We start from the raw sequence: 20,134 nt of genomic DNA on the forward strand, positions 1-20,134 counted from the left end.
CACACTCCCCTCCAGCCCCACCTCACCCGGCACTTTTCCTTGCAACCCCAGGAAGTGCTACACCTGCCCCTACACCTCCTCCCTCACCCCCATCCCAGGCCCCAAGAAGACTTTCCATATCAAGCAGATGTTCACCTGCACATCTGCTAATGTGGTATACTGTATCCGCTGTTCCCGTTGAGGCCTCCTCTACATCGGGGAAACCAAGCGGAGGCTCGGGGACCGCTTTGCTGAACACCTACGCTCGGTTCGCACTAAACAACTGCACCTCCCAGCCGCGAACCATTTCAACTGCCCCTCCCATTCCTCAGACGACATGTCCATCCTGGGCCTCCTGCAGTGCCACAATGATGCCACCTGAAGGTTGCAGGAACACCACCTCATATTCTGCTTGGGAACCCTGCAGCCCAATGGTCTCAATGTGGACTTCACAAGCTTCAAAATCTCCCCTCCCTCTACTGCATCCCAAAATCAGCCCAGCTCATCCCTGCCTCCCTAACCTGTCCTTCCTTCCACCTATCCCCTCCTCCCACCTCAAGCCCCACCCCCACCACCTACCTACTAGCCTCATCCCGCCCCCTTGACCTGTCCATCCTCCCTGGACTGACGTATCCCCTCCCTACCTCCCCACCTACACTCACCTTTACTGGCTCCATCCCCGCCTCTTCGACCTGTCTGTCTCCTCTCCACCTATCTTCTCCTCTATCCATCTTCTATCCACCTCCCCCTCTCTCCCTATTTATTTCAGAACCTCCTTCCCCTCCCCCATTTCTGAAGAAGGGTCTAGGCCCGAAATGTCAGCTTTAGTGCTCCTCTGAATGCTGCTTAGCCTGCTGTGTTCATCCAGCTGTACACCTTGTTATCTCAGATTCTCCAGCATCTGCAGTTCCTACTATCTCTGAAACACCCTTAGCAATTAACGATGTCAGTTTTTTATGTGAAGGTATCATTTTGCAACTTGGATCCTGCCCGTTCTAAAGCAAATAGAATCACAGAATCACAGCATGGTTACAGCACAGAAGAATGCCATTTAGCCCATTGTTTCCTCACCAGCTCTCCAAAGGAGCATCATGACTTAGTACCATTCTCCTGACTTTTCCTGTGTCCTTGCAAGTTGTTTCTATTCAAATAAACATCTAATGCCTGTTTAAAGACTCAGTGAACCTGCCTCCACCAAAATTCCAGGCATTCCAGATCTGAGCCACTTCTTGTGTAAAAAGTTTTCTTTCACATCACATTTGCTCCTTTTGTAAATCAATTTAAATCTATGCTGTGTTGTTCTTGTTCCTTCTTCCTATATCTACCTTGTGGAGCCCGTCAAGTATTTTGAATGCTTGAATGAGATCACCAACTTATTTAAGTGTGCATTTTGTTGGCAAATCTCTTATGTTTCAATATTTGGATGGATGGTCTAACCAGATATAACCAGTTCAGAGGAAGGGTCACTCGACCCAAAACATTAACTCTAATTTCTCTCTACAGATGCTGCCAGACCTGCTGAGCTTTTCCAGCAATTTCTGTTTTTGTTTTAGATATAATTTTATCCATTGAATGTCATACCCCAGTTTGAAGGTTAGAAGGACTTTCAAAGTGTTCTGCCTTAGAATTTAGTCTTTGAAAAAATATCAGCTTGGGCCAAGGTGGTCAGTTGGTACCAGTGCAAAATTGGCACCATGCATCATTATGTTTCCAACCTTATTTTATTCATTCATGAGAATGTTGACATTTCTGGTGAGGCCAATATTTATTACCTATCACATGTTTCTCTTAAGAAAGTGGGCAGTGCACCATCTTCTGGAACCACTACAGTTTATTCAGTAAACCCAAGGATCGGTTTATTCGTTGTGCTCTTTTCTGCAGTTGTTTGATATAACTGTGTGGTTTGCCGGGCTACTTCACAGGCAATTAATAGTCAGCCAGATTTCTGTCAAACTGCAGTCACGTCAAGGCCAGATCAGCTAAGGATGCCAGGTGTCCTACTTTTGTATTTGAACTCAAGTCTCCAAATTGCATCATTGAGAAATGCATGGAGGAACTTCTCACTCCATTGCATGGGGAAACCACTGATCCAGTAACCGACTACTTGGCAGTAAATAAAGAAGGCTCAGACCACAATATAAAACAAAGAACAGTGGATGCTGGAGATTCAAAACAAACAAAAGCAGAAATCACTGGGAAATTCAGCAGGTCTGGCAGCATCAATGGAGAGACAAACAGACTTAATGTTTTGAGTCCAGTGACCCTTCATCAGAACGCATATATAACAATGCTATGTATAAGTATCAATGTTTTATTAGTAGTATCACAATTGTTGGGAATATGGTTGTCAGTCTATAAACAAGTTGTTACTATGTCAAAATGTAAATACTTCCTTCCGACTTATTCTACAACACTTTGAGTGCAATGAAATTGCCAAAATTGGTGATTCAACACCGGAATCAGAATGACCAGTATCACTGTGAACAGCTACATCTAAAGATTAGGAAACTTACACGCTGTCAGATCCAAGAAGTTGGTAGGTTATCCTGCGAAAATTTGAGCTATCAGCATCTGTGGCCTTTGTAAACATAAAAAGATGAATAAAGAGACTGTACATAAATGTTTTAAAAATATATTTTAGTAAAATCTCTCTGTAATTTCTTACAGTGATGCAAGTCACGTTGTAGCCATTTGGACTGTCTTCTGAGACTTCCAGTAAAATATAATCTTGATCAAATACAGGGCTGTTGTCGTTTCTGTCCGTTATATCAACATGTACAACGGCAACAGAGCTGAACAATTCTTGTGTCTCCACTTCAACAGCACATATCTAAAAAAATAAAAATTGCATACTTTGATAAACTGTCATTCCAATTAAACAACTGAATAAAAATCATTCAGTAACCAATGCAGGCCAATAACAACAGCTATTTCTAGAGAAACTCTAATTATACAATAGTTGCAGTATTTAAGAAGACCATTCAGCCCATTGTATCAGTGTCTACTGTCTGTGAGAGCAACTCATCTAGTCCCACTCTCCAGCTGTATCCCTCATAGCCATGCCAAACTTTTTTCTTCAAATAATTACTGAATTCTCTTTCGAAGGCCTTCATTGAATTTGCTCCCACCAATTCCAAATCACTCACTACCTAGAAAAGTTTTCCACATGTCGCCATTGCTTCATTTGCCAATCCTCTAAAGTGAGGGCCTCTGATAGTCAACCCTTCTACTAATGGAAACAGCTGCTCTTTATCTACTCAAGTGGGCCTCCATGATTTTAATCATTTATGTCAAATCTCATCTTAATCTTCTCTTCTCCAAGGAGAACAGCATTGGCATCTCCAATCTATTCAAGCAACCAATTGTCTCATCACTGGGACAAAAACAGAATTTGCTGGAATAGCTCAGCAGTTCAGGCAGCATCTGTGAAGAGAAATCAGGGTTAATGTTTCGGGTCCGGTGACTCTTCCTCAGAACTGATTTCTGAGGTTCAGTTCTGGGGAATGGTCCCCAGGCTCAAAACGCAGACTCTAATTTCTCTGCACAGATGCTGCCAGACCTGCTGAGCTTTTCCAGCACCTTTGGTTTTTGTTTCTGATTTACAGCATCCAAAGTTCTTTTGGTTTTTATTTCAGCGTCGCTGGGACCACTCCAGTCAATCTTTTTTTGCACTGTAAATACTTTCATATTCTTGATAAAGCGTCGTGCCTAGAACAAGAAATTGTACAAGATAATCCCATTCTGTGGCACTGTCACCATGCCACATAAGACAGACATCAAACAAATTTAGCAATGTATGGCTGGGTATCTATGACATGCTGTGGGCCATCAACAGCAGTGGAATTGTATTAGCCACAGTCTGTCACTTCATAGCTCGGCATATCTTCCATGTACTATTACTATCAGGTCAATCCTGGTTCAGTAAAGAGTGCAGGAAGACATGCCAGGTGCAGAACCAGGCATTCCTAAAATTGGGTGTCAACCTGATAAAGGTACATAAGAACATAAAAATGTAAGAACATAAGGACTAGGAATAGGAGTAGGCAATTCTGTCCCTCAAACCTGCGCCACTATTTAATGCGATCATGGATGATCTCAACTTAACTCCACTTTCCTACTCGCTCCTCATAAGTCTTTACCAATTGCTAATTGAAAATCTGCCATTCTCTTCATTAAATTTATTCAGTGTCCTGGATTTCTCCACACTCTGGGTACTGAATTCCACAGACTCATGACCCCTTGAGAGAAATTATTCTTCCTCATATTTGCTTTAAATATGCCAATCCTCAGCCTAAAACTATGACCTCTTGTTCTAGATTTCCCCACAAAGAGAAGCATCCACTCTCCGCCCACTTTGTCAATCCCGTTTAGCATCTATATACCTCTACTAGATCTCCTCTCATCTTTCTAAACTCCAGAGCGTATAGGCTTAAACTGCTCAATCTCTCCTCAACAGACAAGATTTCCATCTCCGGAATTAATCTAGTCAACCTTCTCTGAACTGCTTCCAAAGCAATTCCATCATTTCTCAAGTAAGCTGTACATAGCACTCCAGGTGCGGTCTCACCAGTGTCTTGTACAATTACAACGGCATTTCACTACTTCTATACTCCATTTCTTTAGCCAAAAAATGCCAAAATTTCACATGCTTTCCTTATTACCTGCTGTACCTGTATACTAGCTTCCTACAATACATGCATGAGGACATCCCTCTGCACTGAAGTTTCTCTCCATTCAGATAATAAGTTGTCTTTCTATTGTTCAGACCAAAATGGATAACTTTACATTTATTCACATTAAACTTCATCTGCCAAATCTTGGTCGATTCACCTAACCAGATCCATTTGTAAATTTCTTATTTCTTTATTGCAACTGACTTTGTCACTTATTTTAGTGTCATCTGCAAATTTAGCTATAGTACATTCTATCCCTCTTTTCATGTTATTAATTAGATTGTAAATAGTTGGGCCCCGAAGACACCCCACTAGTTCAAGCTTGCGAACCAGAAAAAGACAGATCTATTCTGACTCTCTGATTTTGTTCGTCAGCCAGTCCTCTATCCGAGCTGGTATATTATTCCTAACCCCGTATGATCTTATCTTGTGTATTAACCTTTTGTACAGCACCTTACCAATTGCCTCTGGAAGTCCAGATATACTACATCTGCAAGATCCCCATTATCTGTATCACTTGTTACATCTTCAAAGAGCTCCAGCAAATTAGTCAAACACGATTTACCCTCCATAAAATCACGCTGACCTTCATAAAACCATGGATTGCGTTTTGACCTTCCAAATGTTTTGTTACTACTTCTTTATTAATGATTCCAACAATTTTCCAACAACAAATGATAAATAACTGGTCAGTATTTTCCTGTTTTCTGCCTCCCTTGCATTTTGAATAAGGGTATTATATTGGCATTTTTCTGATCCACTAGAACCTTTCCATAATCCAGGGAATTTTGGAGTAATATTGCCAGTGCATCTACCATCTCTGTTGCCACTTGCTTTAAGATACTAGGATATATGCTACAGGCCTAGGATATACAGCACAGGACTACTTACATACCAAACAGTGTAAGCAGTATACACAAGAACAAGAACAAAGAACAAAGAAAATTACAGCACAGGAACAGGCCCTTCGGCCTCCAAGCCTGCGCCGATCCAGATCCTCTATCTAAACCTGTCGCCTATTTTCCAAGGATCTGTATCCCTCTGCTCCCTGCCCATTCATGTATCTGTCTAGATACATCTTAAATGACACTATCGTGCCCGCCTCTACCACCTCCGCTGGCAAAGCATTCCAGGCAACCAACACCCTCTGCGTAAAGAACTTTCCACGCATATCTCCCTTAAACATTTCCCCCCTCACCTTGAAATTGTGACCCCTGGTAATTGAGTCCCCCACTCTGGGAAAAAGCTTCTTGCTATCCACCCTGTCTATACCTCTCATGATTTTGTAGACCTCAATCAGGTCCCCCCACAACCTCCGTCTTTCTAATGTAAATAATCCTAATCTACTCAACCTCTCTTCATAGCTAGTGCCCTCCATACCAGGCAACATCCTGGTGAACCTCCTCTGCATCCTCTCCAAAGCATCCACATCCTTTTGGTAATGTGGCGACCAGAACTGTATGCAGTATTCCAAATGTGGCCGAACCAAAGTCCTATACAACTGTAACATGACCTGCCAACTCTTGTACTCAATACCCCGTTCGATGAATGAAAGCATGCCGTATGCCTTCTTGACCATTCTATCGACCTGCATTGCCACCTTCAGGGTACAATGGACCTGAACACCCAGATCTCTCTGTGTATCAATTTTCCCCAGGGCTTTTCCATTTACCATTTACAAGGCGACAGGTTCCTATAAGTTCTGCAGTCCTGCCACATCCCATCATGCATGGTAGTTGATAGTTAATCAATTAACAGGAGGTAGAGGCTCCACAATTACTCCCATCTTCAACAATAAGGGGGAATAAAGGGGAAGGCAGCACATCAGTGCAGAAGACAACGCTGAAATTTTGCATCCCTCTTCAGCCAGAAGTGCTCAGTGGATGATCCATCCACCTGAGGTCCTTAACATCACCGATGCCAATCTTTAGCCAATTAGAATCACTCCACATTATATCAAAAATCAGCTGAAAGCACTTTATATTATAAAGGCTATGCTGCCTGACAATGTTCTGGCAATAATGTGGAACACTACCCAGGCATGTTCTGCAAAGCAGGAGAAATCCAACCCAGCCAATTACCTCCCATCTGTCTACTCTCAGATCATCTCTCGTAGCATTTGCTGAGCGTTGATCTCAGTTTGGGGCCCACCAGGGCCACTTAGCTCCTAACCTCATGACAGCCTTGTTTCAAACATGGAAACAAAAGTTGAATTCTGAAGGGGAAGTAAGAGTGACTGCCCTTGACATCAAGGTTGCAGCTGACTGAGTGTGGCATTAGGGGCCCTAGCAAAACTGGTGTCAATGGGAATTGTCAATGGGGGAAAGGTGTCCTCTGGTTGGAGTATACCCAGCACACTGGTGGCCAGTTGGATGTCAATTAGTTGGAGCTCAAGGACATCTCTGCAGGAGTTCCTCAGGGAGTGTCCTAGTCCAACCATCTTCAGCTGTTTCACCAATGATCTTTCCTCTATCATGGGGTCAGAAGTGAGGATGTTTGCTGATGACTGCACAATGTCTAGCATTATTGATGTCAATTCAGATACTGTACAGGTCTGAGCCCATATACAGCAAGACCGGGACACATCCAGGCTTTGGCAGAAAAGAAGCAAGCAACATTTGTGCAATGCAAATGCCAGTCAAAGATAATCTCCAACAACACAGAATCTAACCATCACCCCTTTACATTCAATGCCATTACCAAAACTGAATTTTCCTCTATCAAAATTATGGGAGTTAACAGCGATAGGGTCCCCCTCATCCTCATTTACCATCCCACCAGCATCCACAGCCAAAGGATCATTAGCCACCATTTCCACCACTTCCACCAGGAGGCCACCACCAGACACATATTTCTCTCGCTCCCTTGTCAGCCTTCTACAAGGTCCATTCCCTCTGGGACAACATGGTCCACTTCTACCCCACTCCCAACGCCTTCCCATAGCCCCACGGTGCCTTCCCATGCCATCACAGAAGGTGTAACATTTGCTTATTTACTTCCTCCCTCCTAACCATTCGTGGGCCCAAACACACCTTCCAGATGAAGAATCACTTCACCTGCACTTCATTCTATCTAGTCTAATGTTTTCGCTGCTCACAATGTGGTCTGTCTACACTGGGGAAACAAAGCGTAGACTGGGTGACCGCTTTGCAGGACACCTGCTTTCAGTCTGGAAAAATGACACTGAGCTTCTGGTTACCTGCCATTTCAACACACCACTGTGCCCCCTTGCCAACATCTCTGTCTCAGGCTTGCTACAGTGTTCCAGCAAAGCTCAACACAAGCTGGAAAAACAAAACCTCAGTTTCCACTTGGAAACTCTACAGCCTTCTGGACTCAATATTGAGTTCAATAATTTAAGGGAGTGAGCACCTTCTCCCAACCCGCTCACACCAGGTTCTGTCATCAAATGGGTTGCTACCACTAATAACCTATTGTCAGCTACTAACAGTCCCCATTTTAGCACGTATTCATTGCCCCAGGAATACCTTTTCCCATTCCTTCATCTGCCCAACTATTTTTCTCTCTATCTAGCCTTCATCTCCACCTATTATTTACTCTTTCCCCTTGCCGCCATCCTTTCGCCAACATATATACCAAACTTTTCCCAGCTACAATCAATTCTAAAGAAGGGTCACTGGACCTGAAACTTTTCTTTCTTTCCAAAGATGCTGCCAGACCTGCTGTGACTTTTCAGCAATTTCTGGTTTTGTTTATGATTTCCAGCTAAATGTCCTTGCAAAGATAAAACTTGCCCTTGCTTTTCCTGCAGAATAAATATGCAAGTAAGAGTAAGGAATTTCATCCCCAAGGACCTTGCTGTTCAAGGTTAGAACTCTCAAAATTACATTGATTTCATGCCATGCGCCTGCATTTTGCCAACTTAACAATTAATTACAAACACAAGTCCTTAGTAATTTGGTTCATCACATTTATTCTGTTTTCTTAACTCCAATGAACCAATGAAATTAACGAATATCAATGTAATCAGTTTTGATTGGAACAACATCAAACTGAAAAGGCATGCTACTGTAATGAAAATAGTTGCATGAGCAACAAAACAGACATTCATTGTGTGTGCAGCCTAATGAACTGTGCTGAGTACAAATAAAGCCATTGAAATGTATCAGATATACCAAGCACAGACATTAGTGAAGGGATGAATTCACAAAAAGGCAATGTGGAGCAAGTCTGCAAGAATTTAGAAGACAACACATCAAGGTGGCTTCAGAATTGCTTGGAAATACTAAAGCTGCAAAGGTTGTTTTAAATATTGGCAATTATTGGTAACTGCACTATTGAAAAGTTTCAGCAGTTTTGCAGGACAGTGTTTAAGAAAAATCCTGACAGTCTTTTTTTTCTGAAGAAGGGTCTAGGCCCGAAACGTCAGCCTTCGTGCTCCTCTGATGCTGCTTGGCCTGCTGTGTTCATCCAGCTTTACACCTTGTTATCAGTCCTACATAATATATGTATCTTCACAAACAGACAGTGTTGAAACTTCTTTGCAAACATCAAACCCATCACTATCCTGCCATTCCTCTCCACTATCTCAGCTTTTCACACTGCTACACTTCAACCTTAAATCAGGATTCAACTGCAACAGCATCAGAGTGATCCAAATCAAAGGGAAACATGTGGGCGTTACAAAGGTGCACTTATCAATATCATCTTCAACCCCATTGTGATCTTTGGCATCAGCAATTTGCTCCAGTCTTATCTAATCATTGCCAGAGCTTCTCTAGAAATGGCTTGTCTTTCAGCTCTGAGATTATTTCTTTTAGACTACCCCAAAGATCTATTTGTGGATCTCTTTCTCTTTCATATCTACATTTTACACTTTGCAGATATCTGCAGACATGGTTTGATCTCTGTCTGTAAGCTGATCCGTACCTGTTCTACCTTTCTGCCATTTTTCTTGGCTTCCCCATTGCCTCTGTTGCTGTGGGTTGTTGTGAATGGGTGAAATCCACCACATTGGTAATGTGCTGGATTAGCAATCCAGAGGCGCAGCCCAATGCTCCAGGGATGTTGGTTCAAATTCTACCATCGCAGCCTGTGGAATTTAAATTCAATCCACTTACAAATCGACTATATAAGGGCTCTTGTGGCACAGTGGTCTCTACCTGCCCTCAAAAGGTGTCTGAACAGATTGATTAAACATATGTAAATTTTCACTATACAGCTAGTTTCAGTAAGGGTCACAATGACATGCTACAGTTCTAGAGGGATCCACAAGTGGCATAGATTTGTTCCAATGCCATCAAGGGGGAATCCACTGGGCATGCCCAGAAGAAATGATCAAAGAAGAGCTAACACAGTGTGGATTTACCTCTTATGAGAACTACTCATTGTCTATGCTGTCGGTAAATAACCAGGCTTTTCTTAAATAAGCCTTAGTTAGAGACACCTACTATGTCACCACGGCAGCATCAGGATACCAAAAAGTACAAACATTGTGCATCCCAAATGGACAGATCATGGCTATCATCAATATTTCTTCTGACTTTATTATTAGCCACCAAATTCTGTTTAAGCCAAAACCCGATGAGGAACTGTGCATAAGTCTATCTGTCCTCCCAAATGATATAACATAGGATTTACGGCAGTTTATAGCTACGGAACTTTCACCTAGTCCACAGTTCACCTTTACTGGGTGAAGATCATTTTTGAGGCAATGGAAGTTATCCATAAATGGGCTATGCATGAGAAGGAGATTGAAACTCATGCAGAAGATGCAGATAGGGACTTGCATGCTCCAAGTCTCTGGAATAAAATTTGGAATTGGGGACTAAATGCTCAGGTCCATCCGTGGATCAGAATTGTGTCTAACATACTCCCTGGGGTTCACTGCTCCTGCATCACAGTAAAAATTGTGTCATTTAGTTTCTATTGCTTTTCCTCGGTCTTCCTAACAAAATTTATCACCTCACAAACATCTGAATTGAGCTCTGTACTCAAGTCACTAATCCGTGTCTCCCAGAATATCTTTGTTTACTTTGGGCTAGATTTTAAGGAACATTGTGAACCCTTCCTGACAGCCATCAGCCTGTCAAGCTGAAATTCAGCTGTCCTGGAGCCACGTTTCACAGACAACAATCTTTATTTCTTTCAGAGATGGACATCCATTCCCATCCCAGAGGAGGTTCCACCCCAGAGAGCTGGCAGCCACTACTGGGATCCCAGCCATAATCCGAAAACAAGATGGGATGAGATCACAGCTTAAAGGTAAATCAGGCATTTTTGGACTGGCTTGACTAGTAGACTGCAGTTGAGGGGCAAGTCTGAGAGATTGGCTGGGCACAAGGGATAACTTTTTTGGGGTTACAATCTGAGGGCAGGCTTCCGATGGGCAGAATTTTACTGAATGGCACCCCATGCTGTCAGGCTACCTGCCTTATCCTTCCAGCTGTAGAGGTGGAACCACTGGGTCACAAGAGCCTCAATAGGCCTACAGGTAGACAGGTTGCCTGATGCCTTCCCTGCTCTTTGTAACACAGGAGTCAAATCTGAGGTGGTGAGCCCCCTCCCCATGAAATTAACAGTGTAGTAAAACACTGACATATACTTCTGAGTTTTGTTTCAAGGACTGTTACAAAGCCGTTTTCCCCTTTAAGCAAAATGTAAATTTGCTAGCTATCTGATTGTCATGGGATGCTGTCAAAAGCAGCAAACCAAATCAAACAAACATAATGGTCCTGATGATACAAGCAATTACATGCATGTAAGGCTTAAGAATGAAGCTGCACTTGCAGAGAAAGCCCTAGGGATACAAAGAGGTGGACCGTTTCTCCAGGGTGCTGATGGTAAGTTGCTGGAGCCTAACGTGGGAATGGGTGGTAGATAATTGGCTCAGCAAAGTAAAAACTAAAAGCTTAAATGTTGAAATCGAAATAGAAAAACTGAAAATTGCCAGTGGAGGTAATATTGAGCTTGAACAAGATATTAGTTGGACCCAAAGTTGAAGCATTGAATGCAGTTTTGGCACCAAATTTTATAGAAGCTATATAATGGATATAAGTAGTTGTTTGGGAAAATAGAACTTGAGTGTTATTGAAAAAAGGGCATTTTTTAAAGGCTTTTCATCTTGCCTCATCAGAACAATTCACAAGAAGTATCAAAGTACGTGGTAATTGACAAATATACTGTAGGAGAGTAAAGTTCTAGTTAGTTAGCAAGTGGACTCTGATTGGTAGAGGTGTTGCCATGGAGAATGCACCAAATGATGATGACAGTTAACTGCCAAGATTTATATACATTTTAAACCAGATAGATTCACTATAGTTGGTGAAGAAATGGCCTTAAGAAATGAACCAGAGAATGTGGTCACCTATTTCGTTAAGCTAAAAGAGGTGCAGTGTGTGTACATGTTCTTGTTGTCTACAAAGAACAGGGCCTGATGTATTGACACATATAGCTTCCAGTACATGTAAGCACATCACATTGTGAGCCCGACTGACAATCCCAAATTGGCTGACAGTGTAATTCTTCACGTACTCATGTCTATTTAGCAAATGTTATCCAATCACATGTAACATTGCTCACTGTGTTGTGAGTTTCACCAGCACAGTCTATTTGGTTACTGTCAGTATGTTACTTGTTGCAAACTGTCTTCAGAGAATCAAAATTTTGGAACTCCTTCTCTAACAGCACTATGTGTGTTCTTATATACGTGGACTACTGTAGTTCAAGAAGGTGGTTCACCACCAACGTCTAGAGGGCAATTAGTGATGGGTAATAAACGCTGGCCCACCAGTGTTGCCACCATCCACAATGAATACACATTATCGCATTGATATTGTGGAACATTGCTGTGTGAAATTTGTTTTGTGCATTACGAACAAAGGGACTACACATCAAAGGGGCTTTATGAAATGCAAAATACTTTGGGTTATCCTGAGATCATAAAAAGGGACCATATAAGTGCAAGCTCTTTCTTTTTTCCTGTACCATCAATGTTTCTTTCATGAGAAAGGCATGTTGGTCCCATGTTCTGTAAGAAAATAACATTTGGGTTACTGTCAAACTCTATGAACTATTTCATCTTTTTGGAGTGTAGCAGTGAGTTTGGAAGATGGAGTAGCATTTTGGGAATTTGTGGTTGTACACATTTATATAATTGTGGTCTAGAGCATTGTATGGGCAAGCTAGTTCTTTGGCTCTCTTCCATTTATTACTGTTCGCCCCTTGAATAGTGTGAGGTCTGACCCTTGCTTGTGGTTTCTTCTCCATTTTCCAAATGTTGGCAAAGGATATTGGCTCTAGTCTCCAGCATTTCCTGCTCACTGCCTATATATTTTAGTCCCTGAGCTAACTTATGTTTTTTAACCTCTGCTCACAGCTTCATGCTCGGTCTCAAGACAAATCCCCTGTTTACATGGAGACAATCAAGAAGGGACAGAAAGCAAATGAGAAAAATTTTGAAAAGATTGAAAGGGAGAAAATGTAGAAAAAGAACTAACTGAAAAATAATTACAGTGAATACATTTTTAATTCAAGCTGAAATATCTTTTCGGGGAGAATCCTAGGATTGTTGAGCGACCCAGGCCACAGATGAATGTGGGTGGGGTGGGACTTGGGTGGGGGACATCATTGTCAACAGGCCCTTTGGCCCACCAAGCCTACACCAATTCCTCGTCCTTATTTAGACCTGCTACTTATTGCCCATACACGTTTCTATCCATCTGTTTGTCTCCGTTCATGTGTCTATCAAGATACATTTTAAAAGTTGCTAACAGGCCTGCTTTCACCACCTCCACGGACAGGCACCCATCACCCTCTGTGTGAAAAATTTTCCTTGCACTTCTCCCCTAAACTTTCCCCCTCTTACCTTGAACCCGTGCCCTTTTGTAGTTTATCCAGCCTCTCCTCATAACTAAAACGCTCCAGACCAGGCAACAGCCTGGTAAATCTTCTCTGCACCCTCTCCATGTCCTTCTGGTAGTGTGGCAATTAGAACTGCATATAATATTCCAAATGTATCCTAACTAAAGTTTTATACAGCTATAACATAAATTGCGAACTTCTGCATTCGATGCCCAGTTCGATGAAGCCAAGAGTGCTGTATGCCTTCTTCACCACCTCATCCACCTGTGTTGCCACTGTCAGGGATATATGGACCCGTACATCCAGATCCTTCTGAATGTTAATGCTCCTAAGAGTTCTGCCATTTATTGTATAATTCGCACCTGAATTTGATCTTCCTAAATGGATCACCTTGCATCTGTCCAATTAAACTCTGTCATTTCGCTGCCCAAATCTGCAAACTATCTGTAGCCTGATGTATCCTTTGACAATTCTCCTCACTATCTGTACCTCTGTCAATTTTGGTGCCATCCACAAACTTACTAATCAGACCACCTACATTTTCCTCCAGATCATTTATATCTATACTACAAACAACAAAGGTCCCCCCCAGCACTGATGCCTGCGGAACACTAGTTACTGATTTCCATTCTGAAAAGCACCCTTCCACTGCTACTCTCTTTCTTATATGAGATTCTGAGGGGATTTAATTGAGTGAATGTTATTTATTTTTCTGCCTCTTATTCTAGATAAGGAAAGCAAGATTTATTAATATTTTATGAACCAATCAAAAGAGTTTGCTCTTGTTGAACATATCACGCTCAAATTTTTCAAATCCTTTCAGTGACAATTCACCATTAAAAATATCATGGTGGGTCAATTATTTAATTAAAAGATAATTAGTTGACCATACCTGAAACTGTAAGAGATGACTCTTCTCAAAGTCTAGGGTCTCAGAGTTTGCCACGTGGAGTGTTAATATTCCCTCATTATAAACAAAATTTTGATTCAAGTTAAAAGCGGTGGAATTTGCCCCAGTAAGAAACACTTCAAATGTCCCATTGTAACCCTGTTGGGGATAGACAAAATGTTATTGAATTCAGTTACCAGAAAATTGCTTCTGATTTTTTTAAAGGAAGTCAAATAAAACTGAAATGAACATACTTGATCAAGGTCTTGTACAAATAGGTGAAGAATGGGTACACCGTTTGCAGTCTCCTCAGGCACACTGACATGAAAACTGTCAGTAGCCACTCCATGCACTGAGTAAAATACTGGTTTATTGTCATTTATATCAAGTATTAATACCGTAACTGCTGTTGTTGTTGAAGCAGATAGGTCTTTAACACCTTCAACAAGTTCAAAAGCCTATATTAAAGAAAACATTTTTATTTTCCTGTGATTTAAATCAGCATCTGTATTAATGCAGCATGGTAATGCAACAAAGCTGCACCAAAAAGGATTAAATTTGCTATAATTCCCGCCCCCATCAATTTTGATGACCTACTTTTTCTAGTTTTCAAAAATCATCCAAACATCTGCATAGCCTAATCTTGTGTAACTCAAATTCTTTTTAAACTAAGCACTGTAAGCTCTGCGGCTAATACTAGCATTTCAAAATTAATGCTGTGTTGTCCGTCCACAGTAGATGTTATAGGCTTGAATCTGAAAGTACTGAATGAACACTAAAAGGGAAATGCATGTATTGATTTAATACAGAATTCCGCATACTACAACTGATAAGTTGCATGGGTGCTTACATTCTACTATCCTCACTCCTGTCAATGGAATGAAATAAATTATACGAATGATATTAACACATTTAGACTGCATCTGGCCAGCAATTTTACCCTAAGAAGGGATAACTGAAATACTGAAATGTGTGGAGTTTAAATCTGTAATGATGTTTAACAGTCATTAGTGCAAAGACGTATTTTAAATCACTATATTAGAGTTTCATGGTTGAGTAAGACTTACAGTGATATCAATTGTTATATGTTCTCTCATCTCTTCTCTATCCAGCAAAGAAACAGTACTGATTGTACCAGTTACTTGATCCACAGTAAATGCTTTCATACCTAAAGTGACAAAATGAATGAATTTGTAGCCTTAACATCATTACATAAATTTATATAGCGTTTATAACAATTGTAGTTGCTGCAATCACTAATGCTGGTAACAAATTCCACAACCTCACAACATATTGGTTAATGGAATGTTGTGTCTTATTTCAAGGGGCTTGGAGTATAAGACTAAGGAAATCTTAGTGTAACTGTACAAGTTGCTGGTGAGACCACATCTGGAGTACTGTGAGCAGTTTTGGTCTCCTTATTTACATAAACATATTTCATTGGAGACAGTTCAGAGAAGGTTCACTAGAATGATCCATGGAAGAAACACAGAAACAAAGAAGATAAGAACAGGAGGAACCCCTTTGAGCCTGCTCCGCCATTCTTTAGGATCATGGCTGATCCTAACACAATAGCCTAATCCTGCTTTCTCCCCATAACCTTTGACTCCATTCGCCCCAAGTGCTATATCTAGTCGCCACTTGAACACATTCAATATTTTGGCATCAACTACTTCCTGTGGTAATGAATTCCACAGGCTCACCACTCTTTGGGTGAAGAAATATCTCCTCATCTCCATCGCAAATCATCTACCCCAATTGTTTAATGAGCAAAAGCTAAACAGGTTGGACTCTACCCGCTGGGATTTAGAAGAATGAGGCAGGATCTCATTGAAATATATAGGACTCTTAAGCGGCTTGACAGGGTAAATGTTGAGAGAACATTTCCCATTATGGGAGAGTCTAAGACCGGACAGTATAATCTCAGAATGAAGGGGTATCAATTTAAGAAAGATAAGGAGGAATTTAAAAATGGAATTGAGAGAAACTTTGCAAGATGGATCAGAAACTGGCTTAGTAATAGTAAACAAAGGGTAGCAGTAGAAGGCTGTCCAAGTGTCTGGAAGCCAGTGTCCAGCAGTGTCCCACAAGGATCAGTATTGGGACCCTTATTGTTTGTTATATACATAAATGATATAGATGAAAATGTGGGGTGAATGTTAAGTAAGTTTGCAGACAATACCAAGATTGGTACAGTGGTTAATAGCGAAGAGGATGGTTGTAAGTTGCAGGGAGATATAAATGGGTTGGTCAGATGGGCAGAGCAGAGGCAGATGTTATTTAACCCTCAAGTGTGAGGTGATGCACTTTGGAAGAAGAAACAAGTTGACAGAGTATTTAATGAATGGCAGGACCTTCAGAGGAACAGAGGAATCTTGGGGTAGTTATTCACAGATCTCTGAAGCTGGCACAGCACAGAGATAGGATAGTTAAGAAGGCACATAGGATACTTGCTTTCATCAGTCATGGCATAGAGTATTATAACAAGGATATAATATTGCAGTTGTACAGAGCATTAGTTAGACCACAGCTGGAGTACTGTGTGCAGTTCTGAACACTTCACTACAGAAAGGATGTGGTAGCACTACGGGGGATACAGAGGAGGTTCACCAAGATGTTGCCTGGGATGGAGCCATTGAGCTTTCAGGAGAGATTAGATAATGTTATTCCTGCTAGAGTAGAGAAGGCTGAGGGGGGACACGATTGAGGCGTATAAGACTATGAGGGCTATGGACAGGGCGACCTCTTGATGTCACAGAGGCTCACCCACCAACTATAACTGCTGGAACCCAGTTATGGTTTCTCACTCATCCATTCTGGTTTTGTTGAACTGGAAAATTACTTCAGCATTGCCAGCAGACCATTCGAGCATATGAAGCCTCATAACTGGGTCCAATCTTTTCCCTACCCCACATTTGAAACTTTAGGGTTTCAGACACTAGACAGCTGGAATTCTAGCTAAATATTCTCACTTTCACACTCAAGCTACTGAGGCAAAGTGAAGACACTGAATAGTTTCCTGGGAGAGATAACCAATAGATTCAGGATGATCTGGGGACCATCTTCAAGGCAATAATTTTGTTACATTCCCCCACTTTCTGGGTGCTATGATTGACCGAAACTGTGGTTCCACAAGCAGATAAGAGATCGGGAATTCAGCAGCGAGCAACCCATCTTCTGGTTCCCTGAATATTCTAGCTTTTCTCCGATCCCACTTCTGCTGAGATGCCCATGCTTAGCCTCACCCCTAAACCATGACCACACTTCCCAACCCTCCTCCCACTCAGTAGCACTGCACCTGTCCTCAGCGCACCAACATACTCCATTGTGTCACATGCCCTTTATATCCAGCTCCCACCTTTCACTGTCCGTCTCATCTCTATTACTATTCCCCTGCCCTCTACATCTCAATTTTCTGCCTCTATTTCCCAGAATCCCTCCATTGCCCACCCAACAAACACGCCGTTTAACTTCCATTCTCTACCTTTCCTTTCCACCCATCCTACTCTCTATCCACCTTTTCTGTTCATTCCCCTTTTAGGTTAAACCCTTGTTTAAGTTGATCTCTGTTTTTGGTTGAAGCGCATTTGTCTGGCCCGGTCAGATTAGCTAAGACGAAGCAAATGTTGGGTTAGATTATGGGACCAGTTGATCATTCACCCCAATCACAGCAAGCATTTCAGTACAAGATGGTGGACTGCATATAAATGAGACTTCTCATGAAGTGAAATGCATGGAGAGGCTTCAGCCTCAATACTGTAAGTGCTTAACCAAAGAAATGGCATTTTCCTGAAGGAGACAACTTTGAGAAGAAATTTGTGCTCACCAGAGTTCACAGGAAATAATTGACCTCACCAGGTACATGCTGATGGTGGAGCAGGCTTGGAGGGTCATATGGCCTATTCTGCTCCTGTTTTTTATGTTTCAATGAATTAACCGAACAGCTCTCAGAGGAATTTCTCACTGTCTTATTTATATAATTCTGTCTCTTCTACATTTCATACGAATCATTTGGGACGGCATGGCAGCTCAACGGTTAGCACTGCTGCCTCACAGCAACAGGGACATGGCTTTGATTCCAGCCTCGGGCGATTGTCTGTGTGGAGTTTGTACGTTCCCCCCGTGTCTGTGTGAGTTTCCTCCGGGTGCTTTAGTTTCCTCCCACTGTCCAAAGCCATTGGCCACGCTAAATTGCCAATATGTGCCAAGGATGTGCAGGCTAGGTGGATTAGCCATGGGAAATACAGGGTTGCAGGGATAGGTTAGGGGGATGGGTGGGATGCTCTTCGCAGGGTCGGTATGGATTCAATGGGGCAAATGGCCTGCTTCCACATTGTAGGGATTCTATGATTCATATATATATAGAATCATACAGTGCAGAAGAGGTCCTTTGGCCCAATGAGAAACATCTGACCTTCAAACTAATCCCATTTCCCAGTACTTCGATGTAGTGACATGCCAAGTGCTTATCCAGGTACTTTTTTAAAAGATGTGAGGCAACTTGCCTCTACACACCCTCCCAGGCTGTACATTCCAGACTATCACCATGCTCCGGGTGAAAACATTTTTCCTGACATCCCCCCAAACCTCCTGCCACTCATCTTGAACCCACGTCCCCAAATGACTGACCCTTCAAGAGGAACAGCTGCTGCTTATCCACTCTTCCCATGCCCCTCAATCAGATCGCCCCTCAGGCTTCTCTGCTCCAAACAAAACAAACCAAGCCAAACTAACTTTTCCTCATAACTTAGGTTTTCCATCCCAAGCAGCATCCTGATGAATCTCCTCTGCAGCCCTTCTTGTGCAATTTTCCCACCTGCTCATCAAAAGCAGACAGAATGGAGCAGTCTGGCCTCAGGACTGTTTTTCAGCTGTTATCGCTGCTGCTTAATATCACATAATGGAAACTTGCCCTTTACAGGGTGTTCCCAGCACTAAATAATTCCCAGCATTGTACAGATGACAGATTGACATCTGCAAGTTTAGAACTACCAGAAGTATGTTCAGTGAAAAGAATTAAAAGCATCATTTGTGTTATATCTTTCTTTTATGTGGTAAGGATCTCACATTAATGCTGAAATACATACCATTAATACTGAAATACATACCATTAATACTATACCTGACTGGATTGTTAATACCTCGGTCTCCATCAATTGCTGTTACAGTGATGATACTTGTATTCTAAACAAAGAATATTTATGGTTCATTACCAGGTCAATTAGAAATCACATGAAATAATATAACACATTTTGCCAATGGTGTTAATTTATTATTAAACATACCACAGGTAAATTCTCTGGAACTCGAACATAGTAAAAAGAGTTTAAATATTCTGGTGGTTTATTTGGTATGTCAATCACATTTATGATCAATCTGGCAGTAGAATATTTTGTTTCTGGTTCTCCTTGATCCTGTTGAAAGAATGAGATTAATTTTACACCTTCTAGCATGTATTACTAACTTTTTTTTACAAGAACTTTACTACTGATTCATCCTCTTTCTTGCGATATATCCACGGATAATCTTGACCAACTTTGTCTTTGAATGAAAAACTATTTCTTTAAAATATGTTGTGAGAACGCTTATAATGTTACATAGATCCAAGATGTAATTGGGCATAAAAGCAAAGGTAAACAAGATAGTTAGGTGACAGAGAACCTTTTGCAACTCTGTTGCAGGAAAGGGAGGTCTGAGGAATGAAAGAACTTGAATAGTTTTGAGCCCTAAGAAGAATGAATTAGGGTAGGAAGTTGATAAAAATCACCCT

General features: G+C 41.6%; 1 protein-coding gene across 1 annotated transcript in view; it reads right to left on the reverse strand.

The window, feature by feature from the left end:
• LOC109928402 (cadherin-related family member 2-like) overlaps positions 1–20,134 on the reverse strand; it is a 148,791-nt gene that overhangs the window by 98,104 nt on the left and 30,553 nt on the right. The window contains exons 8-14 of the mRNA XM_048593969.1: positions 19,650–19,778; positions 19,473–19,548; positions 15,432–15,532; positions 14,619–14,822; positions 14,368–14,523; positions 2,645–2,809; positions 2,493–2,557 (exon numbers count right to left, since the gene is read on the reverse strand). Coding sequence (XP_048449926.1) covers positions 2,493–2,557; positions 2,645–2,809; positions 14,368–14,523; positions 14,619–14,822; positions 15,432–15,532; positions 19,473–19,548; positions 19,650–19,778 — 896 coding nt within the window. The remainder of the gene's footprint in view (positions 1–2,492; positions 2,558–2,644; positions 2,810–14,367; positions 14,524–14,618; positions 14,823–15,431; positions 15,533–19,472; positions 19,549–19,649; positions 19,779–20,134) is intronic.

The sequence above is a fragment of the Rhincodon typus genome, chromosome 3, assembly GCF_021869965.1.
Source record: "Rhincodon typus isolate 14 chromosome 3, sRhiTyp1.1, whole genome shotgun sequence".
NCBI lineage: Eukaryota > Metazoa > Chordata > Chondrichthyes > Orectolobiformes > Rhincodontidae > Rhincodon > Rhincodon typus.